Source organism: Scyliorhinus canicula, chromosome 2, assembly GCF_902713615.1.
Source record: "Scyliorhinus canicula chromosome 2, sScyCan1.1, whole genome shotgun sequence".
Lineage (NCBI taxonomy): Eukaryota > Metazoa > Chordata > Chondrichthyes > Carcharhiniformes > Scyliorhinidae > Scyliorhinus > Scyliorhinus canicula.
In genome coordinates, this window is record NC_052147.1 from 276,629,182 (window position 1) to 276,646,107 (window position 16,926).

The 16,926-nt window shown below is 46.3% G+C and overlaps 1 protein-coding gene across 1 annotated transcript; it reads right to left on the reverse strand.

Annotated features, from left to right (window-relative positions):
- Nucleotides 1-244: 244 nt before the first annotated feature.
- On the reverse strand, nucleotides 245-16,847 carry LOC119962158 (60S ribosomal protein L39-like). Its single transcript, XM_038790097.1, has 3 exons — nucleotides 16,626-16,847; nucleotides 14,712-14,815; nucleotides 245-441 (listed from the first exon to the last, which is right to left on the reverse strand). The coding sequence occupies exons 1-3, from the start codon at nucleotides 16,758-16,760 to the stop codon at nucleotides 393-395; spliced, it is 288 nt and encodes a 95-aa protein (XP_038646025.1). The 5' UTR covers nucleotides 16,761-16,847; the 3' UTR covers nucleotides 245-392.
- Nucleotides 16,848-16,926: the final 79 nt, after the last annotated feature.

A 16,926-nucleotide genomic window follows, 5' to 3' on the forward strand; every position in this document is an offset into this window, starting at 1 on the left:
CTCAATCCCATTTACCACCCCAAAATCTGCTAAATTTGTCTGGTAGTGACTCCAAACCCACAGCAATGCAGTTGACTCAGAAATAACCGAGCAAATTGGCACTGGTTCATCCTGACCAGGCAGGCTGCTCTTACCTGGATGGCATCTTGCTGGAGCTGCCTTCATTCCACCTAACCCAGGCTGCAATGGGGAGATAAAGCACCTCAAGGTATTTCCATGAGAAACAGCAGTAATTACACTAGACTGATAAAGATCTCAATTTTATTTTCCACAATAGAAAACATGAAAACAAAACTATCCTCTCCAGCCAACGTTCGCTCAGATCTGCCCTTCCATATTACCCTTCTCTGCAAGAGAGGTTGGTGATAGTGTACCAGCGATGGTGTGTGCCTTTACAGGCCGAGCTTGGTCCTTCTCCAGTGTCTCCTCTTGGAGTTGTACCTATATGTGCAACAAACAACTGATCAGGGCTCGGTCTTTTAATGCTAAATGCAAAATTTGCATATGGCTTGTCATATGCTTTACATCTTAATAATTGTTTAAAAGACACCATGCAATGAACAGTTAACATGATGCACTGCAGTTTTGCAAACATGTAGCTGTTATAACCAAATCTCACCACTGAAAGGAGAGACTGAATACAGCACATTGACAGCCTTCAATCTCAGCAGGGTAAATGACAGCACATCACAGGGGGAAGCACTGCAATTGCAGACCTGCCTTTACTGAAACTTAAATACTATTAATTGAGAGGATTGAAATGCAGATAGATCACTGACTCAACGACCTTGTCCTCTCCAAACCATTAGTCAAGCTTTTCCACACAAAACCATATTGTGTTTAGAAAGCAAAGCACAGGCACCTGCAGCTCAAAAATCAAGACATTTTATTCCCAGCCTGGAAGGTTGTGCAACAAAAATCAGTAAATCTCAATTTGTGTGAGCACCAAAAACTGTGAAATAAAAGCGCACAAGTTATGGAAAGACGGTCACCCTGGTACAGCAGCCTGCTATCCTCCCCCAGTTTAACCTGTATTAGAATGGTGCCAGTGATGTGCCTCTTCATAACCTCAAATTAATGAGAAACAGGCAAAACAAAGAGACAGTGATGTCAAGCTGCCTATCTTGTGTTGCCCAGGGCATCAATTTCCTCCTGCGGGAGACACTGGGCCTGTCTACAAATCAAGCAGCATGATTAAATTAAATCTTGTGGCACAGTGGGTAATCTCCCTGCTTCTGAGCTAGAAGCTCTAGGTTCAAGTCCCACTCCAGGACTTGATGGTCAAGGATGGTGCGTTCATCACGTGGCCAAACAGGCCAAGCAAATCACTGAGTGCTGAGCTTGTGGCATTTGAGTGCTACAGTGAGAGTTTGGTGACTGAGGGAGTAAAAGGGTTATTTAAAGTCTAGTATTTCTTTTATTTAGTTAAATAACTTAAAAGTTGCTGTTTGGTCTATAAGAAGGTGAATTTTGAATCAGCTTTAAACAAGGTTCTACTTGGACTTACTTGCAGCTGGAGCTTGTTAATTAGTTAATTGCATTAGGCCAGTTTTTAGAAGCTAGAGTCACAGTATAAATAGGGGCTAGATACAGTGCAGACTTTGTTTGCACTGAGTGCTGAGCTTGTGGCATTTGAGTGCTACAGTGAGAGTTTGGTGACTGAGGGAGTTAGGTGAGGAGGGAGTAAGGTACTCCTTTCATTTAATTTCCTATATTTATCAAAGAGCGTGAAGGGAACCAGGAGTTTAGAGTACAGCTGACTGGGAGCAGAGTCGGAGGGCGGAGGTCCAGTTGGTCCACAGGGCAGCTAATTCTGTAAAGTAAGAGGGGATGGAGGCTAGGGCAGTTGCATGCTCCTCCTGTAGGATGTGGGTGGTGAGGGATATCACTGGTGTCCCCGCTGACTATACCTGCGGGAAGTGCACCCAACTCCAGCTCCTCAGAGACCGTGTTAAGGTACTGGAGCTGGAGCTGGATGAACTTCGGATCATCCGGGAGGCAGAGGGGGTCATAGAGAAGAGTTACAGGGAGGTAGCCACACCAAAGGTACTGGACAAGAGTAGCTGGGTTACAGTCAGGGGAAAGAAAACTAACAGGCAGACAGTGCAGGGATCCCTCGTGGCCATTCCCCTTCAAAACAAGTATACCGTTTTGGATGCTGTTGGGGGGGATGACCTACCGGGGGAAGGCCCCAGCGGCCAGGTCTCTGGCACTGAGTCTGGCTCTGGGGCTCAGAAGGGAAGGGGGGAGCATAGAAAAGCAATAGTAATAGGAGATTCAATGGTTAGGGGAATAGATAGGAGATTCTGTGGTCGCGAGCGAGACTCCCGAAAGGTATGTTGCCTCCCGGGTGCCAGGGCCAGGGATGTCTCTGATCGTGTCTTCAGGATCCTGAAGGGGGAGGGTGAGCAGCCAGAAGTCGTGGTGCACATTGGTACCAACGATGTAGGTAGGAAAAAGGGTGTGGAGGTAATAAACAAGTTTAGGGAGTTAGGCTGGAAGTTAAGGGCCAGGACAGACAGAGTTGTCATCTCTGGTTTGTTGCCGGTGCCACGTGATAGCGAGGCTAGGAATAGGGAGAGAGTGCAGTTGAACACGTGGCTGCAGGAATGGTGTAGGAGGGAGGGCTTCAGGTATTTGGATAATTGGAGCGCATTCTGGGGAAGGTGGGACCTGTACAAGCAGGACGGGTTGCATCTGAACCAGAGGGGCACCAATATCCTGGGGGGGAGGTTTTCTAGTACTCTTCGGGAGGGTTTAAACTAATTTGGCAGGGGAATGGGAACCGGATCTGTAGTCCAGCAACTAAGGTAGACGATAGTCAGGACGCCAAAGCACGTAGTGATGCAGTGGGGAAGGTAACAATGACAAAGGAGAGTACTTGCAGGCAAGGAGATGGGTTGAAGTGTGTATACTTTAATGCAAGAAGCATCAGGAATAAGGTGGGTGAACTTAATGCATGGATCGGTACTTGGGACTACGATGTGGTGGCCATCACGGAAACCTGGATAGAAGAGGGGCAGAAATGGTTGTTGGAGGTCCCTGGTTATAGATGTTTCAACAAGATTAGGGAGGATGGTAAAAGAGGTGGGGGGGTGGCATTGTTAATTAGAGATAGTATAACAGCTGCAGAAAGGCAGTTCGAGGGGGATCTGCCTACTGAGGTAATATGGGTTGAAGTTAGAAATAGGAAAGGAGCAGTCACCTTGTTGGGAGTGTTCTATAGGCCCCCCAATAGCAGCAGAGATGTGGAGGAACAGATTGGGAAACAGATTCTGGAAAGGTGCAGAAGTCACAGGGTAGTAGTCATGGGCGACTTCAACTTCCCAAACATTGAGTGGAAACTCTTTAGATCAAATAGTTTGGATGGGGTAGTGTTTGTGCAGTGTGTCCAGGAAGCTTTTCTAACACAGTATGTAGATTGTCCGACCAGAGGGGAGGCCATATTGGATTTAGTACTTGGTAATGAACCAGGGCAGGTGATAGATTTGTTAGTGGGGGAGCATTTTGGAGGTAGTGACCACAATTCTCTGACTTTCACTTTAGTAATGGAGAGGGATAGGTGCGAGCAACAGGGCAAGGTTTATAATTGGGGGAAGGGTAAATACAATGCTGTCAGACAAGAATTGAAGTGCAGAAGTTGGGAACATAGGCTGTCAGGGAAGGACACAAGTGAAATGTGGAACTTGTTCAAGGAACAGGTACTGCGTGTCTTTGATATGTATGTCCCTGTCAGGCAGGGAAGAGATGGTCGAGTGAGGGAACCATGGTTGACAAGAGAGGTTGAATGTCTTGTTAAGAGGAAGAAGGAGACTTATGTAAGGCTGAAGAAACAAGGTTCAGACAGTGCGCTGGAGGGATACAAGATAGCCAGGAGGGAACTGAAGAAAGGGATTAGGAGAGCTAAGAGAGGGCATGAAAAATCTTTGGCGGGTAGGATCAAGGAAAACCCCAAGGCCTTTTACACATACGTGAGAAATATGAGAATGACTAGAGTGAGAGTAGGTCCGATTAAGGACAGTAGCGGGAGATTGTGTAATGAGTCTGAAGAGATAGGAGAGGCCTTGAACAAGTATTTTTCTTCAGTATTTACAAATGAGAGGGGCCATATTGTTGGAGAGGACAGCGTGAAGCAGACTGATAAGCTTGAGGAGATACTTGTCAGGAAGGAAGATGTGTTGCGCGTTTTGAAAAACTTGAGGATAGACAAGTCCCCCGGGCCTGACGGGATATATCCAAGGATTCTCTGGGAAGCAAGAAATGAAATTGCAGAGCCGTTGGCAATGATCTTTTCGTCCTCGCTGTCAACAGGGGTGGTACCAGAGGATTGGAGAGTGGCGAATGTCGTGCCCCTGTTCAAAAAAGGGAATAGGGATAACCCTGGGAATTACAGGCCAGTTAGTCTTACTTCGGTGGTAGGCAAAGTAATGGAAAGGGTACTGAGGGATAGGATTTCTGAGCATCTGGAAAGGCATTGCTTGATTAGGGATAGTCAGCACGGATTTGTGAGGGGTAGGTCTTGCCTTACAAGTCTTATTGAATTCTTTGAGGAGGTGACCAAGCATGTGGATGAAGGTAAAGCAGTGGATGTAGTGTACATGGATTTTAGTAAGGCATTTGATAAGGTTCCCCATGGTAGGCTTATGCAGAAAGTAAGGAGGCATGGGATAGTGGGAAATTTGGCCAGTTGGATAACAAACTGGCTAACCGATAGAAGACAGAGAGTTGTGGTGGATGGCAAATATTCAGCCTGGAGCCCAGTTATCAGTGGCGTACCGCAGGGATCAGTTCTGGGTCCTCTGCTGTTTGTGATTTTCATTAACGACTTGGATGAGGGAGTTGAAGGGTGGGTCAGTAAATTTGCAGATGATACGAAGATTGGTGGAGTTGTGGATAGTGAGGAGGGCTGTTGTCGGCTTCAAAGAGACATAGATAGAATGCAGAGCTGGGCTGAGAAGTGGCAGATGGAGTTTAACCCTGACAAGTGTGAGGTTGTCCATTTTGGAAGGACAAATCTGAATGCGGAATACAGGGTTAATGGTAGGGTTCTTGGCAATGTGGAGGAGCAGAGAGATCTTGGGGTCTATGTTCATTGTTCTTTGAAAGTTGCCACTCAAGTGGATAGAGCTGTGAAGAAGGCCTATGGTGTGCTAGCGTTCATTAGCAGAGGGATTGAATTTAAGAGCCGTGAGGTGATGATGCAGCTGTACAAAACCTTGGTCAGGCCACATTTGGAGTACTGTGTGCAGTTCTGGTCACCTCATTTTAGGAAGGATGTGGAAGCTTTGGAAAAGGTGCAAAGGAGATTTACCAGGATGTTGCCTGGAATGGAGAGTAGGTCATACGAGGAAAGATTGAGGGTGTTAGGCCTTTTCTCATTAGAACGGAGAAGGATGAGGGGCGACTTGATAGAGGTTTATAAGATGATCAGGGGAATAGATAGAGTAGACAGTCAGAGACTTTTTCCCCGGGTGGAACACACCATTACAAGGGGACATAAATTTAAGATAAATGGTGGAAGATATAGAGGGGATGTCAGAGGTAGGTTCTTTACCCAGAGAGTAGTGGGGGCATGGAATGCACTGCCTGTGGTAGTAGTTGAGTCGGAAAATTTATGGACCTTCAAGCGGCTATTGGATAGGTACTTGGATTAGGGTAGAATAAGGGAGTGTAGGTTAACTTCTTAAGGGCAGCACGGTAGCATTGTGGATAGCACAATTGCTTCACAGCTCCAGGGTCCCAAGTTCGATTTCGACTTGGGTCACTGTCTGTGTGGAGTCTGCACATCCTCCCCGTGACTGCGTGGGTTTCCTCCGGGTACTCCGGTTTCCTCCCACAGTCCAAAGATGTGCAGGTTGGGTGGATTGGCCATGATAAATTGTCCAAAATTCTATGATTAACCTAGGACAAAAGTTCGGCGCAACATCGTGGGCCGAAGGGCCTGTTCTGTGCTGTATTTCTCTATCTATCTCTATTCCAACACGGCAAGTGTTAAGAGTAGGAGAAATTCCTGGTCAGCCAAGTGCTGGAAACATTGGGAGTCTCTTCCCATCATTCTCCATAGCTCCAGAGTACAATGTGCATGTTACCACAACAACAGCCTCTTTGGGGGCCAGTTGCCTGTAATGTGGATGGCTGGTGTACATCACATTTGATTCCCTGTTCTGGTTGGGCGGATTGAGGACCTGCCTCCCTATTGTACCTGTGGCGGTCATAGTGCCTTTGGGCAGAGAGTGGATGCTAAACAAGCCTTGGGGATAGAGAAAAATGCCAAGATCCAGTTCATTTTCACATGACAATGAAACTACTTTTATTCCACCTATCAGAGTACTAGCAGATCCCTCCGAACAGGTCTGTAAGCAGTTTGTTGCAACACAAAATGTAATTCAGTCCCATTAGCTGCCAGGGTCTAGTTTTAAAAAGAAACGGCTGTTCCCCAATAAGCATCTATACCAAATTCAGATCTGCAGCAGGCTGTACAGGAACTGGCTGTATAGTATAAAAGAAGCTTTATGCATGAAATAGTGCCCGGCTTACCTACCTCGTTATACAACAAGCATACACAATCTACAAGCATTTTAAGTTATACGATACTGGGGGGTCAAGTACTGAATACAGAGCACCCCTCTATTCCTGTAATTTTTGTGTTATGTTTACTCTTAATTCACATTGTCTGCAGGATTTGAAACCGCTCCGTATTAATGGGCGGTCACACCTATAATTACAATGACACCCCATCATGCTCGTCGCTCCAGCATTTGCCTGGAGACTCAAATGTGTCCATCCAAGGGGGAGTCACCAGTTGTCACCTGACTGCTGCTAAATGTGCAGGGGTGTATCATTATGCACAAACAGAGATTGGATGGGCTGGGTGGCTTCCCTCGGTGCCATAAATGATAAGGAACTGATGTTTTCCTTTTAATGGGGGAGTTCTATAATACAAGGGGAAGGGAGGTTATACTCTGTTTCTGGTCACCACATTACAGGAAGGACGTGAGGTGCCAGAGGAGATTTACGAGGGCTGAAGAATTTGAGCTACTTTAGCCCATTTTTGCTGTGAATGAGCACCTACAGATCCTGGATACATTAGGCTTAGGAATCTTTATCTTTCAGAACAGAGATTCAGCATTAAGCAACATAATGGCCTTGACGTGGGATGTAAAGTGCCCAATAGTACACAGATCAGATGGTCAAGCAAGATTCCAGACATGGATTTTCTTGTTCAAGCAAAAAGCTGAGGTGCAAAGTATCGATGCTCGGAGGCTGAAGACAGGGCTATGTTTATTGCCCATCTCGGCATCTCAGAATCTAGCAGTGCTGGCTGTTCCACAGTGCAAATCTCTCACAAACAAATCAAAGAACTTTTATGGCACACACTGAAAATCAAAAAGTGATTCTGTTGAACTGAACAAAGACAGCTGAAAAACAACTCAAAGTCACAAGAGGGAGCAACTTTCTCATGATGAGAAAACATGGCGAAAATCATGAATGTCCTACTATGAGATCTGTCACTTTGCTCCTGGTTGAATAAAAAGGTCAGCTGAGGACTGTTCTCCTGAAAAACAAAGGTCCCCAATCTACTTCCCCAGCAATAATAGGACCCAATCATCAAAGATTACAATAGCTACAATAAATGGTATGATAGTCACCTTTGATATCAGGAGATGAATGAATTTCTAACAGCTTGCCAAGTTTAAAGGGCTGTCCTTACACACTAGTTATATATTCTATAATATCTCCCAGTCATTCAGCCTATCGCTGTGTCAGAACTTTTGAAGGAGCTTCCCAAAATAGTCCCCCTGCCCCATATCTAATAATATGTGCTCCATTATTGTGAAATAGGCACCTGCCTCGGAGGGTAGCATTTAATCGCCCGTCTCGGCATCTCAGAATCTAAGTGCTGACCGTTCCATGTTGATAATTGGTGCAGGATTGGGAAATTACAACCCAGGTCTGTTAGTGCGTAACTCCATAGAATCATATGTATAGCTGGTCATTCGGTTGACCATGCCTGTACTAACTCTTTGAAAAGGCTGTTTAATTAGTTCCACTCTCCCACATGGCCTCCAAATATTACCTTTACAAGTACTTATCCCATTGTGAAAACTACAATCAAATTGGCTCTCACCACAATTTCAGATAATAGATTCTAGGTCACATTACCTCATCGCCATTATGTTGGTCACCATGTTTTTTTTACATATGAAAGAACGATGAAGGGACAGCAGGTCCGGCACCACGCAGCGTCTGGACAATTTTTTTTTAAAGATGCCTAGCGCATTCTCACAGGCTACTCGAGCCTGATCCGCTAATCAACAGGATCATGGCTGATCTAGTTGTAATCTCAATCCCACATTCCTGCCTACCCCGAAAACCTTTCACCTTTGTTGATGAAGAATCTACCCAGTTCTGCCTTAAAAATGTTCAGACTCTGCTTCCACTGCCTTTGGAGGAAAAAAGTTCCAAAAGCTCGAGCCTCACAAGAAAACATTTCACTCGTCTGAATTAAATGGGCAATCCCCTTATTAACAAACTGTGACCCCTAGTTCTAGATTCTCCCACACGAGGAAACATCCTCTCCACATCCGCCCTGTCAATACCCCTCAGGACTGCAAAAGTTTCAATCAAGTCGCCTCTCACTCTTCCAAACTCCAGCATATACGTGAGGTTTGGGGCCTCACGGTAGCATGGTGGTTAGCATCAATGCTTCACAGCTCCAGGGTCCCAGGTTCGATTCCCGGCTGGGTCACTGTCTGTGTGGAGTCTGCACGTCCTCCCCGTGTGTGCGTGGGTTTCCTCCGGGTGCTCTGGTTTCCTCCCACAGTCCAAAGATGTGCGGGTTAGGTGGATTGGCCATGCTAAATTGCCCGTAGTGTAAGGTTAATGGGGGGATTGTTGGGTTATGGGTATACGGGTTACGTGGGTTTAAGTAGGGTGATCATTGTTCGGCACAACATCGAGGGCCGAAGGGCCTGTTCTGTGCTGTACTGTTCTATGTTCTATACAAGCCTAACCTGCCCAAACATTCCTGGAATTAGTCCAGTAAACTTTCTCGTAACCGCTTCTAACACATTTACACTCTCCCTTACATAAGGAGACCAATACTGTACACAGTACTGCAGATGTGGTTTCACCAGTCTCCTGTGTAACTGAAGCATAACCTCCCTACTTTTATATTCAATCCCCTTCGTAATAAATGATAACATTCTATTAACTTTCCAAATTACTTGCTGTTGTACCCGAAGACTAGCCTTTTGAGATTCATGCACCCAGATCCCTCTGCATCTCAGAGTTCTGCGATCTCTCACCATTTGAATAAGCTTATTTTATTCTTCCTGCCAAAACGGACAGCTTGACATTTGCTCACATCATACTCCATTTGCCAGATCTTTGCCACTCACAACCCATCTTTATCCTTTGTAGCCTCATATCCTCTTCACACCTTACTTTGCTACCGCGATGAATGTAGGAATTTCAGATACATGTATGTATCTGGAGTAGTGACGGTTAAAAGTCTAAGTTAGCGTGTGTATGTGACTGCTGCAGTAATGTTTTTTAAAATACTGGTTTAAAAGAGAGACAGACACTTTGGCTGTAGAACATGCAATTAAGGTGTCGTTAAAGAAAGATACTAATTCATTTCAACCATGTTACCAAAATAAGGCCAACGGAATTTTGTTTATATAAAGGTTCCTTGGGGAACACGTGTTTAGCCTGAGTAAGATGGTCATAACCGAGCTAGTGGGATGATGATGTAATTAATGGGAGGAACCAGGGCTGAAGGAGTCAAATTGGAGTTCAGTTTAGGCTGTGAATAGAACTGCAGCTTCTCAAGAGGCTAGCAGGTTAAACAGTAGTCTGTTCCCTGACCAGATTTCGCTCTCTCTTCAAAAAGAACTCTATTCAAATGTACAGCAGGTAACAAGTGTACTTGCAGGAAAGATAAAAACTGACTGTAAAAGTTTCTATCAGTACATGAAGAGAAAAAGATTGAAGACAAATGTAGGTCCCTTACACACCCCAGAGTACTTAAGGAAGTAGTTCTAGAAATAGTGGATGCATTGGTGATCATTTTCCAGGATTCTACACTCTGGAACAGTTACTGCAGATTGGAGGCTAGCTAATGCAACTCCAGTGTTTAAAAACTTGTGACAATTCGTGATTATTATCATTAAAAAGGGAGATTGGGAGAAAACAGGAATTATAGACTAGTAAGCCTGACATCAGTAGTGGGGAAAATTTTTAGAATCTATCATCAAACATTTTATAGCAGAGTACTTATAAAATAGTGGCAGGATCGGACAGAGCCAGCATGGATTTATGAAGGGGAAAACTGCCTTGACAAATCTACTGGAATTCTTAGACGATGTAACTAGTAGAGTTGACAAGGGGGAGCCAGTGAACGTGGTATATTTGGACTTTCAGAAAGCTTTTGGCGAAGTCTCGCATAAGAGATTAGTGTGTAAAATCAAAGCACATGGGATTGAGATAGTGTATTGAAATGGGTAGAAAACTGGTTGACAGACAGGAAACAAAGTAGGAATTAACAAGTTATTTTCAAATTGGCAGACAGTGACTAGTGAGGTACTACAAGGATTGGTGCTAGAACCCCAGCTATTTACTACATATATTAATGATTAAGATGAAGAAACAAAATGTAATTTGCAGATGACACTGAATTGGGCGGGAGGGTAAGCTGTGATGATAGAGAGGATGTAAAAGAAAGGGCTCCGAAAGAGCAGAATGCCTGGGAGATGCTCCTGGAATGTTAGCTCCCTGGCTCTACAATCAACAATCGAATAAGTCGACAACAAGGACACCTATGTAAGACTGCTGTTCATAGCCTACAGCTCCGCCTTCAACACCATTATCCCGACAAGACTAATAACCAAACTCCACAATCTTGGACTTAACCCCTCCTGTGCATCCTCGACTTCCTCACCAACAGACCGCAATCTGTCAGGATAGGCAACAGCACTTCCTCCACAATAGTCCTCAACACCGGGGCCCCGCAAGGATGTGTGCTCCGTCCTCTACTGTACTCCCTATACACACATGACTGTGTGGCAAGATTGAACTCCAACTCAATCTATAAGTTTGTGGATGATACGACTGTGGTGGGCCATATCTCAAACAACGACGAATCAGACTACAGGAGGGAGATAAATCACTTGGTTGCATAGTGTACCGAAAACAACCTCTCTCTAAATGTTAGAAAGACCAAGGAACTGATCATCAACTTCAGGAAGCAGAGGACGACACACACTCCCATCTTCATCTATGGCTCCGAAGTGGAGATGGTCGATAGCTTTAGGTTCCTGGGGGAGGTCACCATCACCAACAGTCTGTCCTGGTCCACTCACGTTGATGCAAGTCAAGAAAGCCCAACAACGTCTCTACGTCCTACAGTCTCACAAACTTCTACTTCGATGGACTTAAGCCCTGGCGGGAAGGATTAGGGAAAACCCCAAGATGTTCTCCACTTATGTGAGAAATAAGAGGATGATCAGAGTGAGAGTAGGGCCGATCAGGGATAGTGGAGGGAAATTGTGCCTAGAGTCTGAGGAGATGGGGGAGGCCCTAATTGAACATTTTGCTTCAGTATTCACTAGAGAGAGGGACCTTGTTCCTCACGAGAACAGTGTGAACCAGGTTAATAGAATTGAACAGGTTGATATTAAGAAGGAGGATGTGCTCGAAATTTTGAAAAACATCAGGATAGATAAGTCCCCTGGGCCTGATGGGATATACCCAAGGTTACTACGGGAAGCGAGGGAGGAGATTGCTGCGCCGTTGGCGATAATCTTTGCGTCCTCACTCTCCACTGGAGTAGTACCGGATGATTGGAGGGAGGCAAATGTTGTTGCCCTGTTCAAGAAAGGGAATAGGGAAATCCCTGGCAATTACAGATCCATCAGTCTTACGTCTGTGGTGAGCAAAATATTGGAAAGAACTCAGAGATAGGATTTATAATTATTTAGAAAAACATAGTTTGATTAAAGATAGCATGGCACGGTGAGGCGCAGGTCATGCCTCACAAGCCTCATTGAGGATGTGATGAGACACATTGATGAAGGTAGGGCAGTGGCTGTGGTGTATATGGATTTTGTAATGATAAGGTTCCCCATGGTAGGCTCATTCAGAAAGTTAAGGGGCATGGGATACAGGGAAATTTGGCTGACTGGATACAGACTTGGCTGGCCGAATGAAGACAGCGAGTAATAGTGGGTGGAAAGTATTCCGCCTGGAAGTCGGTGACCAGTGGTGTACCGCAGGGATCCGTTCTGGGACATCTGCTCTTTGTGATTTTTATAAATGACGTGGATGAGCAAGTGGAAGGGTGGGTTAGTAAGTTTGCCAATGATTCAAAGGTTGGGGGAGTTGTAGATAGTGTTGAGGACTGTTGCAGGTTACAGCAGGACATTGACAGGATGCAGAGCTGGGCTGAGAAGTGGCAAATGGAGTTCAACCTTGATAAATGTTAAGTGATTCATTTTGGAAGGTCGAATTTGAATGCTGAATACAGGGTTAAAGGCGGGATTCTTGGAATTGTGGAGGAACAGAGGGATCTTGGGGTCCACGTACATAGATCCCTCAAAGTTGCCAACCAGGTTGGTAGGGTTGTTAAGAAGGTGTATGGTGTGTTGTCTTTCATTAACAATGGGATTGAGTTTAAGAGCCGCGAGGTTTTGTTGCAGCTTTATAAAAACCTGGTTAGACCACACTTGGAATAGTGTGTCCAGTTCTGGTCGCCTCATTATAGGAAGGGTGTGGATGCTTTGGAGAGGGTGCAGAGGAGATTTACCAGGAGGCTGCCTGGGCTGGAGGGCATGTCTTATGAAGAAAGGTTGAGGGAGCTAGGGCTTTTCTCACTGGAGCGAAGAAGGCAGAGAGGTGACTTGATAGAGCTGTACAAGGGGATGAGAGGCATGGATAGAGTGGATAGCCAGAGGCTTTTCCTCAGGGCGGAAATGGCTGTCACGAGGGGACATAATTTTAAGGTGATTGGAGTAAGGTATAGGGGAGATGTCAGAGGTAGGTTCTTTACAGAAAGTGGTGGGTGCGTGGAATGCACTGCCAGCGGAGGTGGTGGAGTCAGAGTCATTAGGGACATTTAAGCGACTCTTGGGACAGGCACATGGACAGCAGTAAATTGAAGGGGTGTAGGTTAGGTTGACAGATTAGGATAAATGGTCAGCACAATATCGTGGGCCGAAGGGCCTGTACTGTTCTATGTTCTAGATGTGCGAGAGAGCATCACAGCCTGGTATGGCAACTGCTCGGTCCAAGATCGCAGAAGGTACAGAAGTCTGAAGACCCGCACTTCCAGACATAGGAACAACATGAAGCGCATCACCTCCATACTCCCAGAACACCTTGATCCATTGCAATTCGCACACCGTTGCAACCGGTCCACATCAGACGCCATTTCCCTGGCGCTAGAGCATCTCGAAAACAAGGACTCCCACATCAGACATTTATTGACTACAGTGGGTCGGATCTCGAATAACTACAAGTCAAAATACAGGAGGGAGATAGAGAACCTAGTGAAGTGGTGTAGCGACAACAATCTCTCCCTCAATGCCAGCAAAACTAAGCAAAGTACTGTATACACCCCTGTCAGCATCAATGGGGCCGAGGTGGAGATGATTAGCAGTTTCAAATTCCTAGGGGTGCACATCTCCAAAAATCTGTCCTGGTCCACTCACGTTGACACTACCACCAAGAAAGAACAACAGCGCCTTACTTCCTCAGGAAACTAAGGAAATTCGGCATGTCCACATTAACCCTTACCAACTTTTACAAATGCACCATAGAAAGCATCCTATCGGGCTGCATCACAGCCTGGTATGGCAACTGCTCGGCCCAGGACCGCAAGAAACTTCAGAGAGTCGTGAACAGTGCCCAGTCCATCACACGAACTTGCCTCCCATCCATTGACTCCATCTACACCTCCCACTGCCTGGGGAAAGCAGGCAGCATAATCAAAGACCCCTCCCAGCCGATGGAAAAGGTTGAAAGAGTGAATAGCCCGCTTTACCAAGGCAGCTGCAGGTGTCAATGGACGGGAGTTGGGTTTGTGTGATAGACTGGGCTGTGTTCGCGACTCTGTAATTTCTCATGGGCTTGGGGCGAGCAATTGCCACACCAGACCATGATACAACCAGATGCTTTCTATGCTGTATCTGTAAAAATTGGCAGGAGTCAATGTGGACATGCCAAATTTTTGATGATGTGCACACTCAGGAATTTGAAGCTGTCAACCATCTCCACCTTGGTCCGGGATTCGAACCCGGGTCCTCAGCGCCGTAGTCCCAGACTGCCACCATGTTGCTCTAACAGTTACCCACTTTTAACTAACAGAAAGAACTGTTGGTGTACGAGGAGCCAATGTAGGTCAGCGAGCACAGGACCGATGTGTGAATGGGATTTGGTACAAGTCAGGTGACGCAGAATGATGGATGACCTCAGGTTTGCAAAAAACAAAAACAAAACCAATGTGGGTGCCTGGCCAAGAGGGTGCTAGAAATAGTTATGTCCAGTGGTGACAAAGGCATGAATAAAGGTTTCAGTAGATGAGCTGAGACACCACACAGATGAGCTGTGGGGCACACGGTCAGCAACTGCACTGAGGGACTATGTAAACGGTCAGTAGTTGGGTTAAGACAAACACTGGTCAACGCTGAGCCTCCCGTCACTCAAGCCCATACCTGATCTTGTTGCCGGTTTTCATGCGGATCCACTGCGGAATCGGCCGGTTCTGCTTCATCTTCTTAGCGAGGAATCGCTTGATCCTGAAGGTTTTGTGGGATGGCTGCAAGAACAAAGTAAACCAAAGAAAGTTATACATCAGGATTACAGAATGGTGACAGATGGAGGCCATTCGGTCTCTCGTAGCCCTGCTGGACCCACCTTTTCCCTTCAGGTGCATATCCGATTTCCTTCTGAAAGTCACGATTGAATCTTCTCCACTACACTCTCAACAGTACATTCTAGACCCTAACCACTCCATGGGCAGCACGGTAGCATAGTGGTTAGCACTGTGGCTTCACAACGTCAGGGTCCCAGGATCGATTCCCCGCTGGGTACCTGTCTGTGCAGAGTCTGCACGTTCTCCCCGTGTGCGTGGGTTTCCTCCGGGTGCTCCGGTTTCCTCCCACAGTCCAAAGACATGCAGGTTAGGTGGGTTGGCCATGCTAAAATCGCCTGCAGTGTGCAAAAAGGTTAGAAGGGGTTACTGGGCTGAAGGGATAGGGTGTGAGGGCTTAAGAGGGTCGGTGCAGACCCGATGGGCGGAATGGCCTCTTTCTGCACTGTGTATTCTATGTAATACCTGAAAAGACATTCCTTGTGTCACCGTTGGCTCTTATCAGTGTCCTCTGATTCTGGACCATTTGCTCTGTACACATCCAATTCATTAGTTTGTGGGGTCAATCCTGCTCTGGCCCGTGAACACAAAATAAAGGCTGACAATCCAGTACTGGGGAAGTGCTGTACCGTTGGAGATGCTGCCTTTTGGAGGAAAATTATAGGGCCCTGTCTGCCCTCTGAGGTAAACACAAAAGATCCGATGGCCACTATTTTGAAAAGTGGGGGAACTCTCCCCAGTATTCGATCCTCATCCATGGACTGTGACACAAACCCGCAAATCAATGTCTAAAGAACATTACCCGGTCATTAAAACATTTGCGGGAACTTACTATACACCCTTACTGCTACACTCCCTAAGTTGCAACAGAGACTACACTTTCAAAAGTATTTTATTGACCGTTGAAGTTTATTATAACTGTCTAGACCTTCACAAGTGACCACCTCTGTCAAATCTCTTCCCCCTCCAGCCACACCAATCTCTCCAGACAGCTCAAGACTCGCATCGCTTTTTAATCTATTCTTTGCTAGAATGAATGAAATAAAAATCGCTTAATTGTCACAAGGAGGCTTCAAATGAAGTTACAGTGAAAAGCCCCTTTGCTGGAATGTGGGCTTCTCCGACAAAGACCAGCATTTGCTGCCCATTACCGACTGCCCCTGACTCGAGCGGCTTTGCCAGGCCGAGTCAGAGGGCAGATTAGTCAACCACATTCGCCGTGGACGTAGAGCCCATTATTCTCCCGAGTCTTTTCCGCACCTCCTCCTCAGGCCATCACATTCCCCCCTGAAGCACGGAGCTGAGAACTGGATACAATGCTCCAGGTTAGACTGAAGCAGTGTTTTGCGAAAGGTTGACCATCAACTCCTCTACCCTGTGCTCCACCTATAAACCAGACCCCCTCCCCCCAACATGCCTTTTAAAAAACTTTCTAGACCCACCCAGTCCCTCTCAATGATTGAACATGAACCCCCAGATTCCTCTGTTCCTATCCCCCCCCCCCCCCCACTGAAGAAATGTCCACCCAGACAGAGAGAGGCCCAGGTTACAGGCAGAGCCCTGAACTCCTCCCCCTCCAAGAACCAAAGCGAGTTATTGATTCAATTGTTAAAACGTTCATTTTAATACAAACTCCCGACGGTGCCGCGAGCATTTCTGGACAGAAACACGTTGTCCTCTTGACGATCGATCTGCCGCGGGAAGGCGGATGGCGATGGATTAGATTCCCCCCCTCCCTCCGCTCGCTCCCACTCACCATGGCTGAACGTCCACTCCGGCTGCCTCGCAGGCGGAAAGAGGAAGTGACGCGCGGGAGGTCAGAGGTTAAAACCCGGCGTCCTGGCCGTTGGGTGGGGAAAAGAAAGGGTCCTGGCATTCGTTGGCCGCCCATGCAGATGCCGCCACGGAACTCGTCAGATAAAGCAGCCAAATCAGATGAGAAATTCTTTTGCAATCTCTCACCTCCGAGTAGAGAGGGAGGGAAGATTTTCAAAGGAGCGGACGCGGGTCGATTTTCTTTTTTAAAAAAAGAAACAAAAGTCAGGCCGGTTGTCTGG